The 26135-nt window shown below is 44.0% G+C and overlaps 1 protein-coding gene across 1 annotated transcript in view; it reads right to left on the bottom strand.

The window, feature by feature from the left end:
* Window positions 1-26135, bottom strand: part of si:ch211-26b3.4 (connector enhancer of kinase suppressor of ras 2) — a 125229-nt gene that overhangs the window by 77583 nt on the left and 21511 nt on the right. Inside the window, exon 2 of the mRNA XM_038305312.1 lies at window positions 10109-10272. Coding sequence (XP_038161240.1) covers window positions 10109-10272 — 164 coding nt within the window. The remainder of the gene's footprint in view (window positions 1-10108; window positions 10273-26135) is intronic.

Raw genomic sequence — 26135 nt, forward strand, 5'->3', positions numbered from 1 at the left:
ATTGTTGTTAACAGCTTAAATGAATTCCAGTGAGTGGTTATCTGGTCAAGCTGTTCCTGTTGTGTGTTGCTGTCACCAATAAGCCACCCAGAGCAGCCTGTAGCAGCCCATCAGTTTAGGTCAGCCTTCACTCCGAGCTACTAGCCACCGTTCTTACAAACTCGGACTGGTTGTCATGGTTGCGGGTTGACCTTCTGGAGGACAGGGGCATTGAGAGCCAAACCAGCTGGTTCAGAAGAGGACTGAATAAGGAGGTTTTTGGTACATGTTGTCAACCTAATCTGAGAGAAAGTTTCTTCTAAAAATTTAAAAAATAGCCCCTGGGGGCCTCAATGTTGGTACTTTTTTATTTTTAATGCAGTATAATGTGGGAGCTTTAAGGCAGATGATAATGCCAATAATTTGGACATCAGTCTAACCAATACCCTATATGTGCCCATTTTTTTATGATTAGCCTTGATTTACATGATGAAAATTACACAAAGATACAAATGTTTCAATTTAAAGAAAAAATAAACATCAAAAACATCAAAACATTAACATTAGGTAACAAATTGAGGAGCGAAAACACGGATGAAAACATGTCAGCCAACAATATTGGCCGGCCAGTCTCTTATAGGCATGTTAGAGGATAAGATGAGATAGTCAACATATAGTGAAATCTTTGGAGAAAAATGGCTCAGGATCGCACTGCTCACTGATCTTCCAACATTCCCACAGTTCCAGGAAAACATTATAATGGCTCCCTGCTGACACTGCCTATTCTATAAAACTTTCATTTTATTGAAATATAGGCTACGAAGTAGTCTATGTTACGGGTTATTCTTTCTAACTAGCTCCTTTAGAGATATTATAAAGTAAACCAATGCAATTTTTTATATAAAAAGGAAAAAAATTAAAACAACTAGCCCTCTTCCATCCATCCATCTTCCTCCGCTTATCCTGGGTCGGGTCGCGGGGGCAGCAGCCTAGGAAGGGAGGCCCACACTTCCCTCTCCCCAGCCACTTCTTCTAGCCCCTCAGGAGGAACCCCAAGGCGTTCCCAGCCGAAAAACATAGTCTCTCCAGCGTATCCTGGGTCTTCCTCAGGGCCCCCTCCCGGTGGGACTGCCCGGAACACCTCACCAGGGACGCGTCCAGGAGGCATCCTAACCAGATGCCCGAGCCACCTCAACTGGCTCCTCTCGACGTGGAGGAGCAGCGGCTCTAATCCGAGTCCCTCCCGGATGACCGAGCCCTCTTCTTGTGTTAAAAACCTAAACATGTTCGGTGGGTCGAAACTACACCCAAACCTTGTTGTGATCAATCAACACACGATGGAGGTGAAAGCTTAAAACTGAAAAATGTTTTTAGAAGTACAAGGCAGTTTACATATAGGAACATAGTAATTCAGCTGTTATGGTTTAGAAGATGTGTGAGCGTATTGCTGCATACAGTATCAGGCTCCTCTCCTGTGAAACCAACTACCAGTTTTAGTCTTTTAGGCACACTCTGTCTACTTTTAAGGCTGGATTTAAAATATAATTTTTTTTTATTAAGCTTACGGTAAGAACGGCTTGCATTATCTCTGGCTATCTCTATACTCATGCTGCTATAGTCTTATGCTTGTTGGGAGCTGGAGAAAATCCCATCTTTCTCCAGCAGAGTCCGCCGTGGATCCTCTGAGGGAGCCTCCTGCACAGCTGCAGCTCATCTAGATCATCAGAGGATCCACTATATAAGCTGTCTTCAGACCTTGCCTCAACGCCGCAGTGTTGTTCCAGTTGGTCAGCGCTAAAGCCTAGATCTTTGTTGAATCTCCATGACTTCGAATCTAGGTTGGATTCTAACCACTGTCTCTGTGTTTCCAGGAAACCTGTGCCTCCTCTGTGAAAGCTCAGGAAGAGCTAACCTGCCGAGCCGACCCTCAGAGCCAAACCCTGAAGATTCTCAGAGAACCTCCAAGCAGCTCAGGACTAGAGCTGGGAAACCTAAGCCAAGGTCTGTTCAAGCTAGACGTGAGACGCTGAAGCAGCAAACGGACTCTGCTGATAAACTCTTCTCCAGAACCAACAGTGACTCTCCCAAGGAGAACCTCAAGAACCCTCAAGGTACAATCAGTGCACCTTTGGAAATCAAACCCAGTCAGCAATCAATAACTGAGCTGTCTCTCACGCAGACTCCAGTGAAACCAGAATCCAGGCCCGAACCAGGAATCAGTACATTCTGTGTGTTGTGCAAATAAACTGTTTAAACTTTCATCCTTGTGTCCGTCAGTGGTGTTCTGCATAACTGGGTCTCCATTAGAGAACCCATCATGACAGAACACTGCGGCCAAACTCAAGGCCCAGCAGATCACCTCACCCGTCGTTTGGAGGAGCAGGATGCTCAACTACAAGGACAAACCCAAACGCTCCGTGAGTTATACCATCTAGTTGGAACTCATAACCAAATGCTACAGAGTTGTGCTAATTTCCTGAATAGCGCTAATGCTGCATCTGTACAGCAACCATTTCCGGGTCCAGTCCCTCCCCCGAGGTCACAACCTGTGACGTCATCAGAGTTCCGTCCTAGTCTCCCAGAACGATTCTCCGGTAACATGAAAGATTGCAAAGGATTTTTATTTCAGTGCCGGTTGATCTTTCAGAACTCTCCTGGTAGTTTTTCCTCAGATCACAAGAAGATAACGTTCATTCTTTCTCAGTTAACAGGAAGAGCCTTGGAATGGGCTCAGGCAAGATTTGCCACTGACAACAGTTTAAATTGCCATTTTTCTGACTTCATTGCTGAATTTACCCAGGTCTTCAACCAGGAAACTGACCAAACTATTGATTCCAGAGCTCTTTTCAACCTTAAACAGGGAAATTCTTCGGTGGCAGATTTCTCAATTAACTTCCGGGTTAAGGCAGCAGCTTCCGGATGGAACCAAAGCGCCTTGAAGGGAGCCTTCTTCGTGGCATTAAACGAACAGATTCAAGATGAACTCGCAACCCTTGACGAACCTGCCTCCCTCGAAGATTTAATTCGCCTCTCCATCAGACTAGATAATAGAATTCGAGCCAGAAACAGTTCTAAGAAGCAGAGTAATTTCTCTCCTGCCTCACATAACGTGACTGTTTGTTCTCCCTCTACAGAGCAGATGCCCACTCAGAGGTCTAAGCCCCAGTCTCTACCATTGCCTGTTCAGGCCTCTCATTCGGGCGAAAGGGATTTCGAACCAATGCAGGTGGGACACACTAGGCTCACTCCTGAGGAGAGACAGAGGCGTTTCCTAAGTAAACTATGCATCTACTGTGGTGAGAGTGGACACTTCATCGCCTCCTGCCCGGCAAAATCAAAAGCCGGGGCCCGCCAGAGGATCTGAGGAGTCTGGCGGGCCAAACAAACACAATAAAATCTCCTCGATTGTTGCTTCCAGCCACCCTCTTCTGTGATAACCAAAGTCTCTCTTTCTCCGCTTTCATCGACTCAGGCTGTGAACATAACCTAATCGACTCGAACCTCGTCCAGCAACTCCAGATTAAAACCGTTCCTCTCTCTCAGCCTCTCAGTGTGTCTGCCATAGACGGAAAAAGACTCCACCGTGTTACCCACCAAACCCAGCCCCTCAAGCTACTTCTGTCAGGTAACCACCGAGAGACAATAACTTTCTTTGTTTTTCCCTCTGCATGTTCCCCGCTGGTCCTCGGGTTCGAGTGGTTGGAGAAGCATAACCCTCACATTAACTGGACTAAACATCTCCTGGAATCATGGTCTACTACGTGCCACGAAACATGCCTTCGTTCTGCTGCACCTATGGTGGGGTCTCCTAGAGGTGGGGGGGAGATGGACTCTCCTGAGCTTTCTTCAGTTCCCTCTGAGTACCATGACTTAGCCCCTGTCTTCAGTAAGGTCAGTGCGACGTCCCTACCTCCACACAGACCATACGATTGCGCCATTGAACTTTTACCCGGTGCTCCTCTTCCTAGCAGCAGATTGTATAACATTTCCAAGCCCGAAAGAGAAACTATGGAGAAATACATCAACGAATCATTAGCTGCTGGAATAATTCGTCCTTCATCCTCTCCATTGGGCGCCGGTTTCTTCTTCGTGGGCAAGAAGGATGGTTCCCTGAGACCTTGTATTGATTATCGAGGTTTGAACCAGATCACAATTAAAAATAAATACCCATTGCCTCTTCTCGCCTCTGCTTTTGAACCAGTACAGGGTGCAACAGTGTTTTCCAAGCTGGACTTAAGAAACGCCTATCATCTCCTTAGGATACGAGAGGGCGATGAATGGAAAACTGCCTTTAAGACACCCTTGGGCCAATTCGAATACCTGGTGATGCCTTTTGGTCTAACAAACGCTCCAGCTTGCTTCCAGGCCCTAGTAAATGATGTTCTCAGAGATTTCCTCAACGTCTTTGTTTTTGTGTACATTGACGACATTCTCATTTATTCCAAGGACCTCCAGGAACACAAGAAACATGTTCGTCTTGTCTTACAGAGACTACTGGAGAATAAGCTGTTCGTGAAAGCCGAGAAGTGCGAATTCCATCAACCTTCAGTCACCTTTTTGGGGTTTGTGCTCGAGGGCGGCCAGGTAAAACCTTCAGAGGACAAGATCAAAGCAGTCTTGGACTGGCCAGTTCCTGAGAACCGAAAACAACTGCAGAGGTTTTTAGGGTTCGCTAACTTCTATCGTCGATTCATAAGGAACTACAGTCAAACCGCCCTTCCATTAACCTCACTGACTTCCATTAAACGAACTTTTCAGTGGACTCCCGAGGCTCAAGCAGCATTTGAGAAACTAAAATCCTTGTTTTCCAGAGCACCTGTCCTTATCCAACCTGATCCCGCAAAACAGTTTATCCTAGAGGTGGATGCTTCTGATTCCGGTGTTGGAGCAGTTCTCTCCCAGAGGCTCGACTCAGATCAAAGAATACACCCTTGTGCTTTCTTTTCCCGTAGGCTCTCATCTGCTGAACAGAACTATGACGTGGGTGACCGAGAACTCCTGGCTATTAAGTTGGCGTTGGAAGAATGGAGGCATTGGCTGGAGGGAGCTGAGCATCCGGTTCTTGTGTGGACAGACCACAAAAACCTGGCTTACATCCAGTCAACGAAACAGGCTAATCCTCGCCAATCCAGGTGGTCAATCTTCTTCTCACGTTTCAACCTAATCATTTCCTACAGACCCGGATCCAAGAACGTGAAGCCCGATTCTCTCTCTCCTCTCTACTCCGTCGATCATCCAGAGACACCTGAACCTGTCGTCCCGGCTTCATGTACCGTAGGAGTGGTCACCTGGGAGATAACGGACATAATCAACTCAGCCCTAGCCTCTGAACCAGATCCAGGTACTGGCCCGCCTAACCGTACATATGTCCCATCTTCTGTCAGGTCCCGTCTTATCCAGTGGATGCATGCCGCCAAATTCTCCGCTCATCCTGGAGTGAGTAGAACAGTTGCTCTCATCTCCAGGCGCTTCTGGTGGCCCACTCTCCACAGGGACGTAAAGGAGTATGTGTTGGCTTGCCCTACATGTGCCCGTAACAAAGCCTCACACCAACCTCCTTCTGGCCTGCTTCAACCACTTCCTGTTCCCTCGCGTCCATGGTCCCATATCGCCATTGATTTCGTCACCGGTCTCCCTGTCTCTCGAGGTATGTCCACCATACTAACCATTGTTGATCGTTTCTCGAAATCCTGCCATCTAGTGCCCCTCAGGAAACTTCCCACGGCCTTCCAGACAGCTCAGCTGCTTATTAAACATGTTTTCCGGCTTCATGGCATTCCCCAGGATATCCTCTCGGACAGAGGTCCCCAATTCATCTCACAGGTATGGAAGGCTTTCTGTTCTGCTCTCGGCTGCAAACCATCTCTCACTTCAGGTTACCATCCTCAATCGAATGGCCAGACCGAACGCATGAACCAACAGCTGGAATCCACCCTCCGCTGTCTAACTTCTAATAACCCCGTGGATTAGAGTCAATACCTCCCGTGGATAGAATATGCCCACAACTCTCTCCGTTCCGCATCCACTGGACAGTCCCCATTCCAGGTCAGTCTCGGATATCAACCACCTCTTTTCCCTGGAGATGAGAGAGAGATATCGGTGCTGTCCGTTAATCAACACATCCGTCGCTGTCAGAGGATTTGGAGGGAGACCATCGCCACACTCAACCAGTCATCTGTGTCAGTTAAACGTTTCGCCGACGCCAAGAGACGTCCCGCCCCCGAGTATTCTGAAGGCCAGGAAGTGTGGCTCTCCACTCGAGACATCCCCCTCAAGGGGATGTCTCGAAAACTCTCCCCGAGATTCATTGGACCCTTCAAGATCTCACGAGTCATCAACCCCTCAGCTGTTCGTCTCCATTTACCTCAGTCCCTCCGAATCCACCCTACCTTCCACGTCTCCCAGATCAAGCCTGTTTCTTCGAGTCCTCTGTGCCCACCGTCCGACTCCCCACCACCCGCCCTGGAGGTCGATGGCCATCCGGCCTTCACAGTGCGCCGCATTGTAGACTCCCGTCGACGAGGTCGCGGATGGCAGTACCTCGTCGACTGGGAGGGCTACGGACCGGAGGATCGTCAATGGGTCCCAGGCTCGTACATCCTCGACCCTGCGCTCATCGAGGAGTACGAGCGTTCCTGCCCATCTACCTCTTCCGGACCGCCAAGGGGCGGTCGTTGAGGGGGGAGGGGTACTGTTGGGAGCTGGAGAAAATCCCATCTTTCTCCAGCAGAGTCCGCCGTGGATCCTCTGAGGGAGCCTCCTGCACAGCTGCAGCTCATCTAGATCATCAGAGGATCCACTATATAAGCTGTCTTCAGACCTTGCCTCAACGCCGCAGTGTTGTTCCAGTTGGTCAGCGCTAAAGCCTAGATCTTTGTTGAATCTCCATGACTTCGAATCCAGGTTGGATTCTAACCACTGTCTCTGTGTTTCCAGGAAACCCTTGCCTCCTCTGTGAAAGCTCAAGAAGAGCTAACCTGCCAAGCCGACTCTCAGAGCCAAACCCTGAAGATTCTCAGAGAACCTCCAAGCAGCTCAGGACTAGAGCTGGGAAACCTAAGCCAAGGTCTGTTCAAGCTAGACGTGAGACGCTGAAGCAGCAAACGGACTCTGCTGATAAACTCTTCTCCAGAACCAACAGTGACTCTCCCAAGGAGAACCTCAAGAACCCTCAAGATACAATCAGTGCACCTTTGGAAATCAAACCCAGTCAGCAATCAATAACTGAGCTGTCTCTCACGCAGACCCCAGTGAAACCAGAATCCAGGCCCGAACCAGGAATCAGTACATTCTGTGTGTTGTGCAAATAAACTGTTTAAACTTTTCATCCTTGTGTCCGTCAGTGGTGTTCTGCATAACTGGGTCTCCATTAGAGAACCCATCATGACAATGCTGCTGGAGGACATAGGGACCTCTTGTTTTCATTCTGTTTTGTTCTATCTTTATTTTGTAATTCTCAGCTTTGTTAGTTCAGTTTAGCCATCCTAAACTGCCAGATTGAGAAACATCCCAACCTGGCAACAATGAACATAAGACGGGAAACGTTTCATCATTTAGATGCTAAACCCCATCATGCACCGCAACAGAGTTCTGCAAAATATTCAAACATAAATTAAACCAAATATGAGAGGAACATCGTAGTTTGGTTTAAAGAAAGCATTTTAGTTTTATTGTAATTTAGTTTGTTTCAAGCATTTTACGGTTTAAAGAAATAGAAAATGACACCATATGCCAACCGTCTCCAGGATGTGCATGAGAAGGAAGGTCTGTATATACTGCACGCATCAGTTAGGGAGTTAACATTGGATTACTGCTTCAGCTCCTTCAGGTATTTACTGTCACAGGCTGGAGCTTCAGCAGGAGAGGAAGAGTTGGAGCCGCTATGATTTAAGGAGGACCGGCCCTCGCACGCTGAGATTAGGACCGGCCCACCGGGGAAAGGCCCGGTATTACAGATTACCAGTCCCAGCCTGATCCGGCTGCACACTCTGACTGAGTCGTCTCTGTAGGTGCCCAGAAATAACATGTGCTGAACTGAACTGAATTAAGCTTAAATAAACACCATAAGAGATTTAATAGATTTTAGAGCCAAAAAGGCACAATACTCTTTCAGTTTCATTTATTAGCCTGTTAACTGAGCCAACTCAGCTGTCCTAAATCACTTCTTTTCAGCCTGTTCATAATTAGCAATGATGAAGCTAATGATGAAGATAATCATTAATGCTTAGATTCACCCTAAGGTCAAATAGTACAATAGAAATATACTAATCCGGAATTTTCAAGGAGGAAACTTATTAGACTGATTTTGTTAGTTTATTAAATAGTCTTAGTGATAAAGGATACTATTGTCCAGCTAATTTTGTACTATCCAGTCCACAGACATGACTGCAAAATACAGGTGCTGGTCATAAAATTAGAATATCATGAAAAAGTAGATTGATTTCAGTAATTCCATTTAAAAAGTGAAACTTGTATATTATATTCATACATTACATACAAACTCATATATTTCAGATGTTTATTTTGTTTAATTTTGATGATTACAAATGACAACAAATGAAAATCTCAAATTCATCATATCAGAAAATTAGAATATTACTGAAGACCAATAAAAACAAAGGATTTATAGAAATGTTGGCCAACTGAAAAGTATGAACATGAAAAGTATGAGCATGTACAGCACTCAGTATTTAGTTGGGCCTCCTTTGGCCTGTATTACTGCAGCAATGCGGCGTGGCATGGAGTCGATCAGTCTGTGGCACTGCTCAGGTGTTATGATAGCCCAGGTTGCTCTAATAGTGGCTTTTAGCTCTTCTGAATTGTTGGGTCTGGTGTATTGCATCTTCTTCTTCACAATACCCCATAGATTTTCTATGGGGTTAAGGTCAGGAGAGTTTGCTGGCCAATTAAGAACAGGGATACCATGGTCCTTCAACCAGGTACTGGTAGCTTTGGCACTGTGTGCAGGTGCCAAGTCCTGTTGGAAAATGAAATCTGCATCTCCAAAAAGTTGATCAGCTGCAGGAAGCATGAAGTGCTCTAAAACTTCCTGGTATGTGGCTGCGTTGACCCTGGACCTCAGAAAACACAATGGACCAACACCAGCAGATGACATGGCACCCCAAACCATCACTGACTGTGGAAACTTTACACTGGACTTCAAGCAACGTGGATGAAGTGCCTCTCTTCTTTTCCTCCAGACTCTGGGACCTTGATTTCCAAAGGAAATGCAAAATTTACTTTCATCAGAGAACATGACTTTGGACCGCTCACCAGCAGTCCAGTCCTGTTTCTCTTTAGCCCAGGCAAGACGCTTCTGACGCTGTCTGTGGTTCAAGAGTGGCTTGACACAAGGAATGCGACAGCAGAAACCCATGTCTTTCATACGTCTGTGTGTGGTGGTTCTTGAAGCACTCACTCCAGCTGCAGTCCACTCTTTGTGAATCTCCCCCACATTTTTGAAGGGGTTTTGTTTCACAATCCTCTCCAGGGTGCGGTTATCTCTCTTGCTTGTACACTTTTTTCGACCACATCTTTTCCTTCCCTTCGCCTCTCTATTAATGTGCTTGGACACTGAGCTCTGTGAACAGCCAGCCTCTTTAGCGATGACCTTTTGTGTCTTGCCCTCCTTGTGCAAGGTGTCGATGGTCGTCTTTTGGACAACTGTCAAGTCAGCAGTCTTCCCCATGATTGTGTAGCCTATAGAACTAGACTGAAAGACCATTTAAAGGCTTTTGCAGGTGGTTTGAGTTAATTAGCTGATTAGAGTGTGGCACCAGGGGCCATCAATTTTGAACCTTTTCACAATATTCTAATTTTCTGATATGATGAATTTGAGATTTTCATTTGTTGTCATTTGTAATCATCAAAATTAAACAAAATAAACATCTGAAATATATGAGTTTGTATGTAATGTATGAATATAATATACAAGTTTCACTTTTTAAATGGAATTACTGAAATCAATCTACTTTTTCATGATATTCTAATTTTATGACCAGCACCTGTAATCCACCATATTCTCAAGCAACATCCTACTGATGATTATCTTCATGATTTCTTCTACCAATCAAACATTTCACATTTTTCATCAGCAGATTCTGTATAACAGCCTAGTAGAGACACTAACCAGGGCACAGAGGAGGTCCACAGCTTCCAGGATAAGTTCCTGGTGTCCTATCCTGGTGACTCCGAGCTCTTCCAGCTCCTGGTGGGTGATGTGCAACAGCTGCTCTCCTCCTATCTGCTCCCGCTCAAAGCTCTTCACATACTGCTGGAGGCAGTCGTCCAGACCTGAGGATGGATAACATAGATGCACATTAGGAGATTCTGCTCTGTGTCTGCATGTCTGCCTTTACTGTGTATAAAGTGTTGACAGGAATGAGGAAACCTTTGTTCTGATGAGGGGTTCAGGGGGCTGCCTGCTAAGGGACTAAAAGGGAAAAATAAAAAAACAACAATCATATTGTAGACTGAATGGTCCAACAAAGGGCATTGAAGTATTGAAGTATGGGAAGAGTTTTCTACGCCAGACAACATTTAATTAATTGCATCCAGAGATAAACCGCAGCCTGAAAGCAGATGTCTTTTCCATGTTTTACTGACATCCATTTAAAAATCACCAAGACTAGAAAAGCATCTTCTCTCTGATTATGAGCAAATATATTAAAGTAAAATTCATAATTTTACTGAAGGGAAGCTGATTTCAAATGAAATGATGGAATAGATTTATATTTTCTCACCATTAGACAAAACATTTTCAAACATGCAGCTATTAAGGAAATTAAATTGGAAATCAAAAGACTGATTTCCTCCTTCTCACATATAAAGCCTTAAATGGCCAAGCTCCATCTGATATCAGAGATCTGATTGTTCCTTATGTTCCTAACAGAGCACTTCGCTCTCAATCTGCAGGTTTACTAGTGGTTCCTAGAATTTCTAAAAGTAGAATGGGAGGCAGATCTTTTAGTTCTCAGGCTCCTCTCCTGTGGAACCAACTACCAGTTTTAGTCCGTGAGGCAGACACCCTGTCTACTTTTAAGGCTAGGCTTAAAACTTTCCTTTTTGATAAAGCTTCTAGTTAGAGTGGCTCAGGTTATCCTGAGCTATCTCTATAGTTCTGCTGCTATAGGCTTAGACTGCTGGAGGACATAGGGACCCCTTTTTCATCATTCTGCTTCATTCTATCTCTATTCTCCCACTCTGCAGAATCTGTTAGTTCAATCTCTAACGTTCTGCTCTCTCTGCTTTTTCTCATAGTAGCTTCATCTGGTCTGTTCCTGTTTGGCTGTGACTCCATCCTGGAGAGAAATATCAGCTGTGCTGCTGCCATCAACACCTTTGTTTCTAGATGTTGGAGCTTGGCCTGTTTTCCAGTGTAGTCCTGTTTCTCTGACTGTGACTAACTGGATGTGCTCTCTTCATCCTCTGACATGGGAGCTGGCTCGGAGCTCGTCTGCCTGGCTGTGTGTTTCCTGGACGGGGCCGCCTGTGGAGCTGGTTGCCTTTTGTATCTATGCTTCTTTTTCTATGTCTGCTTCTGTCTCCTTGAACCCCAGTGGGCCTCAGCAGATGGCCGCTCACACTGAGCCTGGTTCTGCTGGAGGTTTCTTCCTGTTCAAAGGAAGTTTTTCCTCTCCACTGTCGCTACAAGCATGCTTAGTGTGAGGGATTGCTGAAGAGTCAATGAGTCGATGCAATCAGCTGGTTTTCCTTAGATAGAAAACTTTGAATCAATCTGACTGGATGATCTGGTGAACTGGAAAGTGACCTGAGATTAAATGATGTGAATTGGAGCTATAGAAATAAACTGAAACTGATTAATTTTTTTATTTTAATGCACCAAGGTTGGTCATTATGACTGGAGATAAACTGGGAAACATTTTTAAAATCTTCCTACTGAGTTTGTATTGGACTTAGATTTGTAAACAGTTTCTCATTCAAAGTGAGCAGCGCATCTTTACAGCTCCTCCAGAGTTACCAAGACCCTTGTGACAACCAGGTGTGACCTTTATGCTAGTGCTTGGTCTTCATGAGGCTCTTTGTTCACTGAGCCCTGTTAGTGGGATTCAGTATTACACTGGATGTCGGTTTTTAAAAAGCTAGTGGCTTCTTAAGGCAGTTGGTTGCACTAGATTTAATTTAGGGGCATTGAATGCATAAAGAATATAATGAAGCTTGTAATACTGAAAACTTCTAGTAAATATAATTGGTACCATATCTTTATCACTTATCACTAGTTTTGCAGATATTACCTCAGGAAAAGGGGTAAAAACTAAAGTGTTGCCCTTCTGAATTCAAATGAACATAAAAGTAGAGAAGCTTTATGTGTAATCCATGTGTTACACATCCTTCCTCTGCAGGCAGCCATTGGGGTAGGTGGGTGGGGGGGTTGGTGGGGGACACTATAGATCAGTTAGAGCTTCTGGCTCTGAACCCAACAAAGTCAGCAGAAAGCTCATCTCCCCACAGACCTAATGAACAAGCCCTGCTCCGAAAGCAGCAAACGCAGAACAAAACCACACAAACGGAGACAAATCCATGCACACACTCATGCATAGCGGCACACTTAGACACAAGTAGCTCAACCCTCCATAAACACACATCGAACAGAAGCAGCCCATCCCAAAACGATTACAACTGCGGTTGTTACTGTTGTTCTAGCCCGGTGGAGCTGGGAGGAAAACACTGATGCCCAAGGGAAGCAAAGCTGACAGAGAGCCGAAAGTGATCCGCCACCTTAATACACCCCCCACATGCACTCTTGGTGCAATTAAAAGAAATATCAAGAGCTCAAGGCGGCTGACTGGGGGACATGAGAGACCAAATATAAGCCTTCTGTTGATTCAGGGGACATTCAGAGGCAAACTTGTTAGCTTTCATACAGCAAACAGCCAGTTTAAAGGCAACACATTTGAAAAGGCTGTGAACTGTAGCAACAGAAGTGAAATGAATTTAATGGAATTCATTCCCCTTAGAGGAAAGCCTGTTGTCCCTATTGTTAGCATGTGCAGCAGACATAACAACAAGGTTTAGTCATAACTCTGAACAAGTACTGCTGCAAACTCAAGTGGGTTAACTTCTATGTAAATCCCTTTATTGATCTCACACTGTAATTCCCTCTCTGCATGTAGCCCACCTCCTCGGGGAGCAGTGTTCTGCCATTGTGCGGTGCCCAGGGAGCAGTGTGGGGTTTAGGGTCTTGCTCAGGGACCCTGAGTGGAGGCTGGGGGGATTGAACTTGGTACCTGCAACCTTCTCAGAGCCCCAGCGCTCTGCTCTAGCCACTAGGCTTCAGCGTTGATGCAGGCAAAGTAAGATTCTCTTACGGTAAGTTAGAAAGAGGAAGGGGAGAAAAAATCCTTTCAGGCTTGAGAAAACCTTCAAATCTCCTGGAAAGGCTGGTAAGATATTCAAGTATTTCCTTCCAGACCAGTTCAGTCCATGACTCATTCTTGGATGAAGACAATAGATGGCCAAAAGATGGAAATATGGGATATATGTCAATTATATTCATGCACTAATTTCCAAACATCATTAAAATTAAAGTCTAGTTATAGTAAAAATCAAATCAAACACAACTCAGCAGGGTTTTTTTAATTACATCTATTTTGTAAAACCAAACTCACTCACTGTCTGTTTCAATATTCGTTTTTAAATTATGACAAAGTTGGTTCAATGCAGAACCTGTAGTTCCACAGGTTTTAATCATAGTGATAGGATGTGTTTGGATGGATGGATGGATGGATGGATGGATGGATGGATAATGAGTTCATCATTTAACAAAATAATTAGGGCTTTGCCTTCCAGCAAGAAGGTTCTGGGTTCGATTCCCGGCCCGGGGTCTTTCTGCATGTTCTCCCTGACTATGTCTTGTCTATTTGCCAGAAGTTGTTTCATCCAATTCCATATTTGAACTGTGTTTGTTCAGCATTCAAACTGCTTGCTGTAGAATTAAGGCCTTTTCTTCCAATGGAAACCTTGAAAACAATGAAATGGCCTGGATATCAATGGAAAAACTTTCCAGGTCTCATGGTTGTTGGTCACAGATCAACACTGATATTGCTTTGCAAGCTTTCCTAAAATCCTAGCTGGAATCAGAGTCCGACAGAAACGTATGTGTGCAACTGCTCAGTTATGTCTGTAGGTTCCAATAACCACATTTTTCTCCTCAGCACAATTTGATCGTCCAAAGAGTGGCTGGGCTCTCGCTTAGAGAGAGGGTGGGGAGCTCGGTCAGTCAGGAGAAGCTCGGAGTAAAGCTGCTTCTCCAGCAGCTGAGGAGGATCAGACTTTTTTATCGGGTGCTCCCTGGACGCCTCCCTCTGAGGGGGAGGTGGGGGAGGTGTCTGCAAAGGGGAAGTCTGGGAGTCTCTGCTGCCCCCGCAACTCTGACCCGGATAAAACAGAAGATGAGATTAACTTTTTATAGTTGCATTATCTATAAACAATAAAGCAGTATAATGGTAGAATATTCTGTAAACAAAGTCTGCTCACTAGTAAACTAAGATGTTCCTGTAAAAACACGCTAAGCCTTATGTTGCTTCTCTGCAAAAACATCCATTTCTACACGTAGGTCCTGGCACTGGAGCTGATTCTGCTTCACTCTGCTTCAGTCTCCACCCTCCTTGCTGTTAACCTCTACCTGTTTCACCTGTCGCCACCTGCATATAAGCTCCATCCTGATCTGTCTCCAGTTCCAGATCGTTTCAAGCCAGCCTGGTAAGAAACTTCCAGGCTTTAACATGGTGAACCTGCCTGCCTGCCTGTCTACCAACCTGTCTTTGTCCCCTGATTCTGATCCCTCTCTGGATTTGTCTGCCTGTCTGAGTCCTGAAACTGGATTCCAGATTGACCACCTGTGCTTCTGAACCCTTTTCTGAGTACCTGAGCCTGCCTGCCCCCTTTACTCTCTGTGGTTATAAGGAAATTAGACCTGGAACTGGAATCGGACACATTTACTGGATTACCCCTCCTGTACCTCTGCTGCTTTATTGGACCCCGTTACCGAACCTGGACTGCCTCTGGACTAAAGCCGCTGGAAAGCCAGCACACGTTGTCGACCGGTCAACGGTCTGCCCACACAAACAAGCCGACATCTTAGTCCCCGAAGCCTCCTGCCTGTGTCAGTCTTACTCTCAGCGCTCTGGCTCCTCTCATTACCAGGTTAGTCCTTCATCAACTCCTCAGTTCTGACCTGCCTCTGCAGCCTCTGACCTGTCCCTCTGCCTCTAGGACGTTCCGGTCCGTTATCGACAGCTGCACACCAGGGAGCCAGAGCTGTTTAAACCCTGTTTTTTTCAATAAGTACTTTAGGCGTCACTGACCTGTCGTGGTTGAATATTGGGTCCAAATCCATTACATTACAGTTATAACATGATCAGAATCTGTGGCTCAGCATTATGGCAAATTGAATAAAGAATAGATTATCTTCTATTCAGATAGTTGACCTTTAATCACATCGGTAATTGTCAGGAAAAGCAACGGAAAAAGGCTGGAAACAGAATTTAGGGCTGTAGTAGAAATGAGGGAGAAATGTTAGATTTTGAGACTGCATGTTTCTAAAATGACGCTGGAGCATGGTGCAGCATACTTACAGTTATATTTAGAAACTCTTTTGCTAATGTTTATTCTAGTTTCAGTCATTCTAGTTTGGTCCAGTAGGTCCATCAGTGTTTAAAGGTGTGAATGCAATATTATACACTTTCCAGATTAATTTTAAACACCAGCATGACTATGGTTGCATGGATCAGGGACACGGTGAGAAAATTCAGCCTGCTGAGAGATAAGTTGTAAAGATGACATGGCTGCATATTTCACATTTATACAGTATTTTTTTAGAGAGAAAACCTTTTTATACCATTTATTTTCTCTCTTGCTGAAATAAGAGGTAGTATTAAAAAACTGCCAATCCTTTGATATTTCACTGAGAGAGAATGAAGCAGTTAAACTAAATGCCTGCAGGTTTCTGTTTGCCTTTTGGTTTCAAATGAAACTCAGTTAGCCTTAGTAGGATGCACCCAACAACAAAAATGGTTTATGACATTACTTTTGGAAGCATGTGCACTCTGCTTTTAGCACCTACAACTTTTGCAGCATGATGGTATTTATTTAAAGAGGCGATGGATAAAAAAAAAACTGTCACATCTGCTTTTTGGTAAAGCTTCCTACTATAGCTGCCTCCTTCCTCTGCAAAGCGAAGAAGGATCACAGGATTAAATCTTGACTGTTGGATCTCTTGCATCAAAGCTTTATATGTCAGAATCATCATCCTGGTAACAGCATGTGAGTAACAGACGCGCATCTCTAGAGCTCCTGTGAGACAAAAAGCTGATGTGTTTGATTCACTGAGGCCAGGGAAGAATACGACGTTATGATGACTTTATGATTTGGGATAATTTAGTGAGAGAAGAAGAACATATTATAACTGAGACGTTTAAGGTATGCCAATGTCTAAGCTGCACCTGGTTCCACCTTAACAGACATGATGGGAACTTTGTTCTGTTGTAGTTTGGATAGTTTTACTGTCCTGCTGATTTGCTGGGGGTCATTACGCCTTTAACATTGGATTAACCAAGATAATATTTGAAGGGAAGTGAAAAACAATAATCAAAGTTCTATTTGAAAACATTTTAGGATTGAGGCCGTATGCCTCAGACTTAACGTCTCTTACATTCGCCATATGAAACATGAGTATCTGTCAGAACAGAGGACCCAGCATTCAATGCCAGACAGACAGTGGGATGACTCAAAAAGCGTTTATTTAAAACACAGACTGTGGATCTGCAGCAACAGCAGCTAAGGCAGGAACTTTTGCAGGAGAGAGAAACACAGGTTAGTCACTGTGATAATGAGGATGATTATGAACCTGTGAGTCACTAACCTGGTTAAACAGTTCAGTCTATGCAGGGAGAACAAAGCATGATCCAGCCGACGGGCTGTCAACAACATATGGTGGATGCCACCCAGAGTGACCCGTATGCTGCAGGAGTCCGGAGCCAGGTCAGGTAAACAGAACAGGAAAAGGCAAGCTCAGTATAGAGCGGATGGAGAATTGACCAATCAGAGGCCTCATGTCTGCGGTCACCTACAATTTTGGAGAGGTGCAACAGAGTGTCTGTGGAAGGGGGGGCATATCTACGTTAACTGCGACAGACGACCTGATTTCTGAGCATAAACCAGGCTTAACAGGGGAAGATTATGGAGAAATCAAAATTATTTCATGTTTACCTCTGAGACCGAAGGGCTTCTTTAGTTAAGTTTGTTTTTGACAGATTTACTCCATGAGAAAAACAGAGCTCTAAACTTAATCTTCAGCATTTCTGAAACCCAGTGTTCCAACCCAACAGAAAGCATCTCTTGTTGACAGCGTCATCAACATTTCATGTAATTTCCTCTCTCTCTCACTCATGTTTTCTGGATGAAACAAATAGGCTCCACAATCAGAAACACAAGGGTTACCAAGCAACCACAGTGTAAGAGCCCTCCAAGAAGAAGCAAAGAAGCAGCATACGACGCCCCTTAAGACCTTGCACTGATGCAGGGCTAAAGATCACGCATGAAGATGCAAACACACACAGACTGTAGCCTGAATAATCCTCCTGCACACTGACTGCAAGCTTGATGAGCATCACTGAATAAAAAGGCACTGATGCTGCTGATTTGAACCTCAACATGGAAAGAACAACTTCCTTCAAACCATAATCCCAGTTTATTAAATCAGGAATTTAAAAAAGCATGAGGCTCCTCCTGACATCATCCAAGAATCCACAATGCATGAAAGCTTCTGCAGGTGTGAAAAAGAGGCACCGTAATCACTAAAAATATTCCTGCCGTGCAATATTGAACAGATCATGAAAGCAGAGTGGTATGAATATTTACCAGTATGCAAACTCTGAAATGCATGTTGTCATCTTTAAAACTTAGAAAATAGAAGAGATGGAGACCCGGGTGGAGCAGAAAAAGAGGCAGCAGCTTAAAGGCCGAGTTTAACTCTAAGAATAGGAAAGGTCTGCAACGATCTGAAGAAGGAACAGTCTACAAATACTGTGCTGCAATAAATATTATTTCCCAGGCTTTCCTTAAAAACGGCCTGTTTGTGTTTATAGCTTCCTGTCATTTCCGTAGCTTAGCAGTAAAATGTAGGTGACAGTGTGATAAGTTAAAATAGTAGATATTATCAATTAGACCATAAGAGAATTTATTGAATTCATTATTTAAAAAAAACAGTAATAGGGTTAGTCTGTCTGTCTCCGCCCACATGCCTGGAGATGCCGCGGTCTTTTCCTCATTAGAGTAAAAGTTCTCGCTGAGGAAACATCTCTTCTCATTGTTTTTATTCCTCCCCATTTTCAGGTATGTTGTCACTGTTAAACATATTTAGCATGATTTTAGTAATCAGCTAACATGTTAAAGCAATGTTAAATGTGTTTGTTATAATTTAAGTTATTCAGAAGTGTAGTGATGTGTGTAAGTGTGGGCGTGTCAGTTGGCTCACTGCTAGAACGCACCGACCATCACAAAGTTGTAACGGGCGTCGCCATTTTGAATCGTTGTAGATGCGCATAAATGCTTTTGGTGGTGTATTTTGCACTTATTTCGGAGGTTTTGCACACATTTATTTTTGTAAGAGTTTTTATTACATTACTAGTTTGTGTTGAAGCATAAAGTTGTTTTTCTAATGTGTGAGGAAACAGTTACCTTTTAATGAACAAAGCTACTTATTAGTTGTTTAATGGGTTATATGATGTGCTTCATTTCTTTTATTAAAATAAATATGTTTTGGTTTTATAATGTTAATCTCAGAGGACCTGTTGTTTGTTGTAGGACTTATGCCTCAGGTAAATACTATATTAGTAAGATGTGTGCACTCTCTGTACGATTTTATAAATGTTAATTGTTGTAAAACCAATATTTATTAGAGTAAAAGTTCTCGCTGAGGAAACATCTCTTCTCATTGTTTTTATTCCTCCCCATTTTCAGGGGCGTAACATTTTGGAGGCACCGCTGGGATTGCTGTCCAGATGTCCAGTTGCCACAGCCTGGTTACTGAATTCTGAATCTGCAAAATCCCCCCCACTAAACCCAGAAAGATATCAGGTACACAAAAGATCATCTGCTTCAAAGTTAACATGATGCCACTGGAAGAGCTACAAGAGGAGGTAGTAGGAGAGTTGCACACCCTGACTAAAGACAGTTTACTGGAAGTTTGTGATTTTCTCAACATATCTGGTAGTCAAAGGGAAGATGTTAAAGGAAAACCCCCCGCAAAACCTTTTAAAACTCATATTATGAAGTTCTTGAGGGGAGGGGAAGAAACACCCTTTTGAAGACGAGGGGAAATGCCCGGGGTTTGGTTGCAACTGAAAAAGACAAACTTACATTTTTGTGCCCCCATTTGAATGGAAAATGGGACACAACAAACCAAAACCCAAACAATTGAAACAAAGGCCCAAAGGAGGAACAAATAAAGGCGGGAAAAAGGTGGGACTTTAAATCAGGTTACCCCCGTAAATGCCCCCCGCTGATAATGATGTCACCAGCCCCACAGGCACTGCCCAGTCAGCAAGTAAGCCACCCCTCCCACCCAGTGCCCCAGCACAAAAATCCCGGGCCAACTGGCGCAAAAACTTTAAGATTTCTGGTAAAATTTTGGTAAAACCAAGGCCAGAGAAAAATAAATTTAACTTTTTTCTACCCTTTGGGCCATCGGGATAAAAAATGGGCCTAAGTGGGGGTTTTATCCGAGTTTGGGAAAATCACAGATGCAGTAATCAGGGCTATTCCCCCGTTCAAAACCTGGCAGATTACTTAGAGGGGAAAAGCTCACCATCATTTCCCCCCCCCACTAAGGGCTTTTTGCGGCCCCCCTTTTCCAAGAGAAAAATTGCTACAGAGTTTTTATAAGCAGCTTGCTTTTTGGAACACAACAAAGCAAAAAAACCCCCTCAAAGGTTTTCTAAAGAGGGGTTTTGGGGACCAAAGGGCAAAAATACTGTTTGCATCCCAAGAGTCAGAATCGGGGTTTTAGGTATAAACCCAGCTCTTGCCCGGGCGTAGGGTTTTTTTTACATACCATACTTACGGGACTCCAGAATGCCCAGTTTTGGGAAAAAGAATCGGGCCCCTTTTGGGTAGCACAAAACGGCGATAAAGTTTTTTGCTTGGGGAAAGTAAACATTGCCTGCGCTAATAAGACAGAAAAAGGAACAAGAAGAGGTTTGGGTGCTCCACACCCAGTTACAAGCGAAAGGGTGTCGCCCTAAAGAGGAAAACCCCCCTGAAAAAGAGCCCATTTTCGGGAAAGCCAAAAAAGGGTTACCCCCTGAACTGTTGACAAAATTAGCAGAATTTAAAAAACGGTTTGTTGGCGCCTAAAAGGGCCCCTTTCCCGCAGAGAAATCTCAAAATTAAGGAGACTTTTACAGAAAGCCAAAATTTTTAAAGCCACAGCCACCTTACCCCCAAACAGCTATATTAATAACAACCCAAACAGCCAGCCTCAAGCACCTGCAACAATCCCAGACCAACTCAGTATGCCCCTTTTCACCTGCGCCCAAACCCCCGCCCTGCAAAATTACTCCAAGGAAGATTTTTTTGGTTGCCAACAGGCGGGGCACAGAGAACATTGAAACCCTTTGCTTCCCCGATGTGGGAGGGAGAACATTTCCGGGCAGGGGGGCGAACCAACCCAATGAAAAACCAAACAAAGAGGTTTCCTTTAAAGGGGAAAGTGGTTACCCCTGCGGGAAGTTTTTAAACCATAGCCGGGGAAAGGTCCCAAAAATGTGAAAATTGGGGGGCCAAATTTGAGGTTCACTAGGAAAACAAAAAATTTGCTCACCTGAAAAAAAAGGGCACTGAAATTTTTCCAAATCATCCCAAAAAACAACCCCGGGGGGAGGAACATAAGAAAAAAAGCACTCAAAAATGACCAAAAACATTGAGAGTAAAACAAAAGGATTTCCCGGGAGAAAAAAAACCCCAATATTTACCCCCCCCAGTTCAAGTGGGCCCCACCCTCTAAAGTCAAAATTCGCTAGTTGGCGGGCAGGTCTGGTCGAATGCTCCCTAAAAGGTTTTCCCCATCAACATCCAAGCTTTAGGGGACACGGGCCCTCCCAAGTGTCAATAATTGAAAAAAGGGTGGAAGGGGGCAGCACTTCCCCAAAAGGGAAAAGGCCCTGAGAAAAATTTTTCAGAAATTTTTTGGACTAAACCAAATGACCCTTAAAAAGGGCCCTGCACAAATGGAACTAAAAGGGTTTAAACGGGGAGGGGATTGAAATAACTTTCCAACTTGCCCCTAAAAACCCGTAAAAAAAAGGGAATTTGGGATCTTTCCAGTGCTGGTGATAAAAGGGCCCGTCTTTTTGTCTCATCCCATCATAGGTTTTAATGTCTTAAAACAAAACCCTTGAAAAAACAAAAAAAGGGCAAAAAGGTACAGTGCAGTGAAAAAAAAAACTTTCCCCCATTTCCCCTTCAAAAAAAACCCAAGGTAAGAACCCTTTATACAGGCATTAGCGCCGAGCAGATTGACGATACACGGTGAAAAACTAAGAAAGAAAAGGGTTTACATTCAAAAAAAACCCTGCAGAAATTCAGATTAAATCCCGGGGTGAAGCTCCCCTTTGCCCTTTTAAAGAGGACATGACTTGTTATTCCAACCAGACATACACCCCAAGGGCCAGTTTTAAAAAATCTGGATTTTTAATAAACACTTATTTTTCAAGTAAAAAAAAGGGGGTTTTCCCAGTTATCAACATTGATGTTTCTAACCCAACAGACGGGAACTTTGTTTTCCCGGGGGCGAAACAAAATTGGCACTTTAAAAAAAAACATAACCCTTTTTTGCCGGCCCAGATTTTTGAAAAACCTCCCAACACTTTCCCCTCAAATAAACCATACCAGCACCCAAAAACTCATGTAAATTCTACCAAACAGTGGGCCCCCACCGTAGATTTTAGTCACTTGACGAGAATCAAAGACAAGGGTAGTTAAACAAATGTTTTAGAGAAGATTTGGCCCCTTTTTTCCCTTCCCTCCCAACAAAAATGATATTGGCTGTATCAAAAAAATTACAAATGACTTTTCCCCAAAGCCCAATGAACCAGTAAAAACGCACCTACTCAGCATCCCCAAAGGGCCTCTGTACCAGGAGAAAAAGGGGCACCTCCATGATCTAATAGCCCCAAGGCGGATAAGGAATCAAATTCTTCCTACTTTTTCCCCTTCGTGAGTGTCGGGAAAAGGATGGCCCCCCTCAGGTTGGTACCCCGACTAAAAGGGAAACTGAAACCGGAAGCCCCCAACCTGACCCCCCAGCCTATACCTAGGGTCCAAGACATCAGGATGGTTTGGGGTGGTAATTCGGGGTTCTCTCTCCTAGACCAAGAAAAGCTTTACCACCAGGGATTAAATCTCGAAGAAAGCAACCAATTAACATTTTTTTGTTACCCCAGGGGGAAACTTTAAAAATTGGAAAACGTATCAATTCGGCCTCATAAAACGCCCCTGGGGCCTTTCCCAAGCGTTGCATGGGGGAGTGTTTGGAAGGATTTCCGGGGATAAAAACTGAAATTCCCTATCGGGATAAACCCTTTGGTTTTCAAAAACCTTTGACAGAAATGTCAACGTGTAAGAAAAGTTTTTGAAAACGCCTCAAAAATCAGGGGCATAAAACCAAGCCAAGTAATGTAAACCTCTTAAAAAACCTAAAATCCGTTTTTTTTGGAAGAATCATCTCAAAAGGGGGAAAGAAAGGGTTGATCCCGCAGTTTTTGGGAAGCATTTAGAGCTTTGAAAAGACACAAAACCAAAAACAGGGGGGCCAGCTCGGGAAAAAAAAAAAAGGCTTGGTCTACTCCCCCTTTTAAATTACAGCCCTAAAAATCAAAAGTTTTTTTCCCGGGAAGGGGGCCAACTGTCTGTATGACCTCCTTAAAGAAAAGAAAACAGTTTAAAATTTTTGTTACAAACCCAAAGGGAAAATTTAAAATTAAAAAAAAAAAAGTCAGGGCCGGCCCTAAACAAAACCCAAAATCACATGGACCGATGAAACCAACGGGAAACGGGAATGGGGAATTGTTTTTTGCTTAAACCCACCAGTGTTGGGTTTCCCAAATTTTTTAAAGTCAGCCATTAAATTGTACACACAAGGGCACCCCACCAAGGCTTGGGACATATTGTATAAAGGGCACCAAGATGGCAAACTTAGAGTAAATTGTTTAGGGCTCTCGAAACCTTAACAGCAGGGGAGAAGAATTTCACTACCTTTTGCAGGCAAGCCCCGAATTTTTCAAAGCACTAAAATGGGAAATTTCCACAGAGAATTTTCCGAGATTACCTATACTACGCCCCAACCTTTACTGTTTTAAAACCCCCCCCAACAACCCACTAACCTAAAATCTTGTCTACAGAAAAAAACTGAATGCGACCACCTCCAAAGGGGTTTCAGACTGGCTGTTTTTCCATTTTAAAAAATAAATTTAAAAGGGATCAGGGAGGGGCAAAAGGTGATGCAGATCCCCTTTTAAAGGATGCCGCTGGATGTAGAGCCCCCGATAACAAATGTTTAAGGAGCTTCAACCTGAACAAACCCAACCCCCAAAGGGATCCAGGGGGTTTTTGGAAACAGGAAGAGTCAATTTTAAATTTTGGTCAATTTTTCCCTGTTTGCATTCAGCCCAGTCGAAGATGATGAAGCCCCGGGCATCAGTAAACCCCATACCGAAAGATCGGGCTAGGAAAATGCGCAAAAGGGTCTACCCCTGTCATCCACCCAAAGGGCTTTTTTGAAAACAGTCGGATTCAAAACCGTCCCCAAACAGGAAAAAAAAGAAACTCCCGCCCGGGAACAAAAATGTTTTTTTAAGAGTGGGACAAACAACCCATTAGGAAGTGAGGGAAATTTTTATACCGGGCCATAAGTTTTCTTAAGCAATTGGCCCAAAAACCCAGAGAAAATACAAACAAACAGTGCTTGAAGAACGCCCCAATAACAGGGGAAAATTCAGGGTGTAGACCGCACAGTTTCTCGGGTACGGGGAATCGCTTCTTTTGGCCGATAGCTTTCCCTAAACCTTTGAACACTATGTACTAAAAGCCTGAAATTTTCCTCAAGCAGAAAAAGCCATGCCATGAAACAAAAAACCCCTTCCCCCTAACCAAAAATTTTTGCAACCCCAGCCCTTTAAAACTTTTTCTGTTTTGTTTCTTTCCCCAAACCTTTGACAGATGAAAGGGGGGGAAATTTATGAGTACATCCTTGAAAATCTTTGGATCTTTTCCCACGCGTTTTGGGCCCCAAGCTTTTTCCCCCCACTCAAAGCCCAGGAAAAACTGCTGAAATCTCATTTTTCAATAATTTGCCCAAGTTTGGGGGTTCCCCCCGTCCCGTACCCCCACCACGATCAAGGGGGGATTTTGAAAACCACTGTTCCTCAGTTAAAAAAACTAAGTCCCATGGCGGGGTCTGGGCCCGACACCCTATCACCCCGGGGAAAAATGGAAAAGGGAGCGAATAAAATAAAAATTGTTACAAATGTTTAAAAAGACACTGACGAGACACAGAAAAAAAACGGGAAAGGGGGGAATCTCTGAACAAACTGGTGTTTGCCTTTTAAACGGGCACCCGCTGTGAAGCCCACGGGTTTAAATTCACCTTTTAAACCTTCTGTTGGGTAATCACCAAGGTTTCCCAGTTATATTCCTTTTGGCTTTTATGCGGCCCTCAATTTTCCCAGCAACCAGCGAGAGAAAGTAGAAAAAAGGAAAACCCAGGGAATGGAAGAAGCATATGCATTGCAAAGGGAAAAAATTTTAAAAAAGGCGCCAAAAAGGGGTAAAAGACAGTAAAAGAAAACAAAAACAGGAGTTCTGTGCTAAAAATCTAGGTGAACCGTCCCCGAATTAAAAAAACCGACACCAAGAGGAGGCCCAGGGGAAAAACCCCTAACTACTGGGGGGACACAATCCAACAGTGGGTTTAAAAAATGGGGGCCTGGGAAAGCCCCATTTAAAAGTGCACCCAAAAAAGGGTAAAAGGGGCGTTCCCGGGTCCGGGACAGGAACTTGCTTATGTCCTGTGAAAACCCCTTACCATTAGAGACAAAAACTAGAATAACTAAAAATGACAAAGGCAAGGGAAAAAAGAGAGGGACCAAAACCCTCATCTGGGAACCCCAAGAGTCTTATGAAATAGTGGGATGATTAAAGGCCTTTAAAATAAGCCACTTTCAAGGGCCCCCCTTTTTTCCACAGAATCAAAAAAGACATGCTCAACCAGATATGGGATCCTGACTATTAAAACCTCCACCCGTAAAAATATGTTTCAAATCCCTGCTACGCCACCGGGACATTTTTTTTTTGGGGAGCAGCAGGAGGGGCTCAACACCCTGTTAAAAACAAAGGGTGGATGAAGAAGGAAAAAATACCCCGCTGTGACCTGCCCGCAAAACACTCACCACAGCCCCTTTCCCGCATCAAATACGCTTTCCAACCTTAGTGCCAACATACCCGTTGCCACCAAAAACAGGGGACGCCCCAAAAAACGCCCTAAAGAAACCCCAAAAATCAGCTTTGGGGTTTCCCTTTTCCCGCCAAAAGTATTCAGCCACCCCCAAAAGTTTTCCCCCTGCCATTCCCCGGGTTAAAAAATTAGTCCCCGGGGTTCCCCTCCTACAACCCCATACTAAATGGCAACCCCCCTTGTAAGGGATTAAAAAACTGGGGGCAGGAGCAGGGAAACTACAGCACGGCAAATTAAACCCAAAAACAATTTAAGTGTGCAAGCGCACCAAGAAAAATTCATAGGGCCCGGGTCCACAGAAATATTCCCCCTAGATCCCTTGAAAATTTAAAGGACTTTTTTATCCCAGGTAATGGAAATGGTGTTTATGGACTGATTATCCCGTGGGGAAAACAACCCGATATGGACTGTTTTAAAAAACAAATGTTGTTTTTTTTGAACTGAACCGGCCCCCCTGTAAAAAGAAATTTAGTCTGTAGAAAAGGAATTTTTAATCCAAATTCCCAAAAAAGGGCTGTTTTATTTGGGTTGTTTTCATGTCGGGAAAGACATTTTTTTGGGGGGAGAGTGTGATAAGTTTAAAAAAAGTAATATTATCAATTAACCAAAAGAGAATTTATTGAAT

The sequence above is a fragment of the Cyprinodon tularosa genome, unplaced genomic scaffold (genome assembly GCF_016077235.1).
Source record: "Cyprinodon tularosa strain WSP-4 unplaced genomic scaffold, ASM1607723v1 ctg555, whole genome shotgun sequence".
NCBI lineage: Eukaryota > Metazoa > Chordata > Actinopteri > Cyprinodontiformes > Cyprinodontidae > Cyprinodon > Cyprinodon tularosa.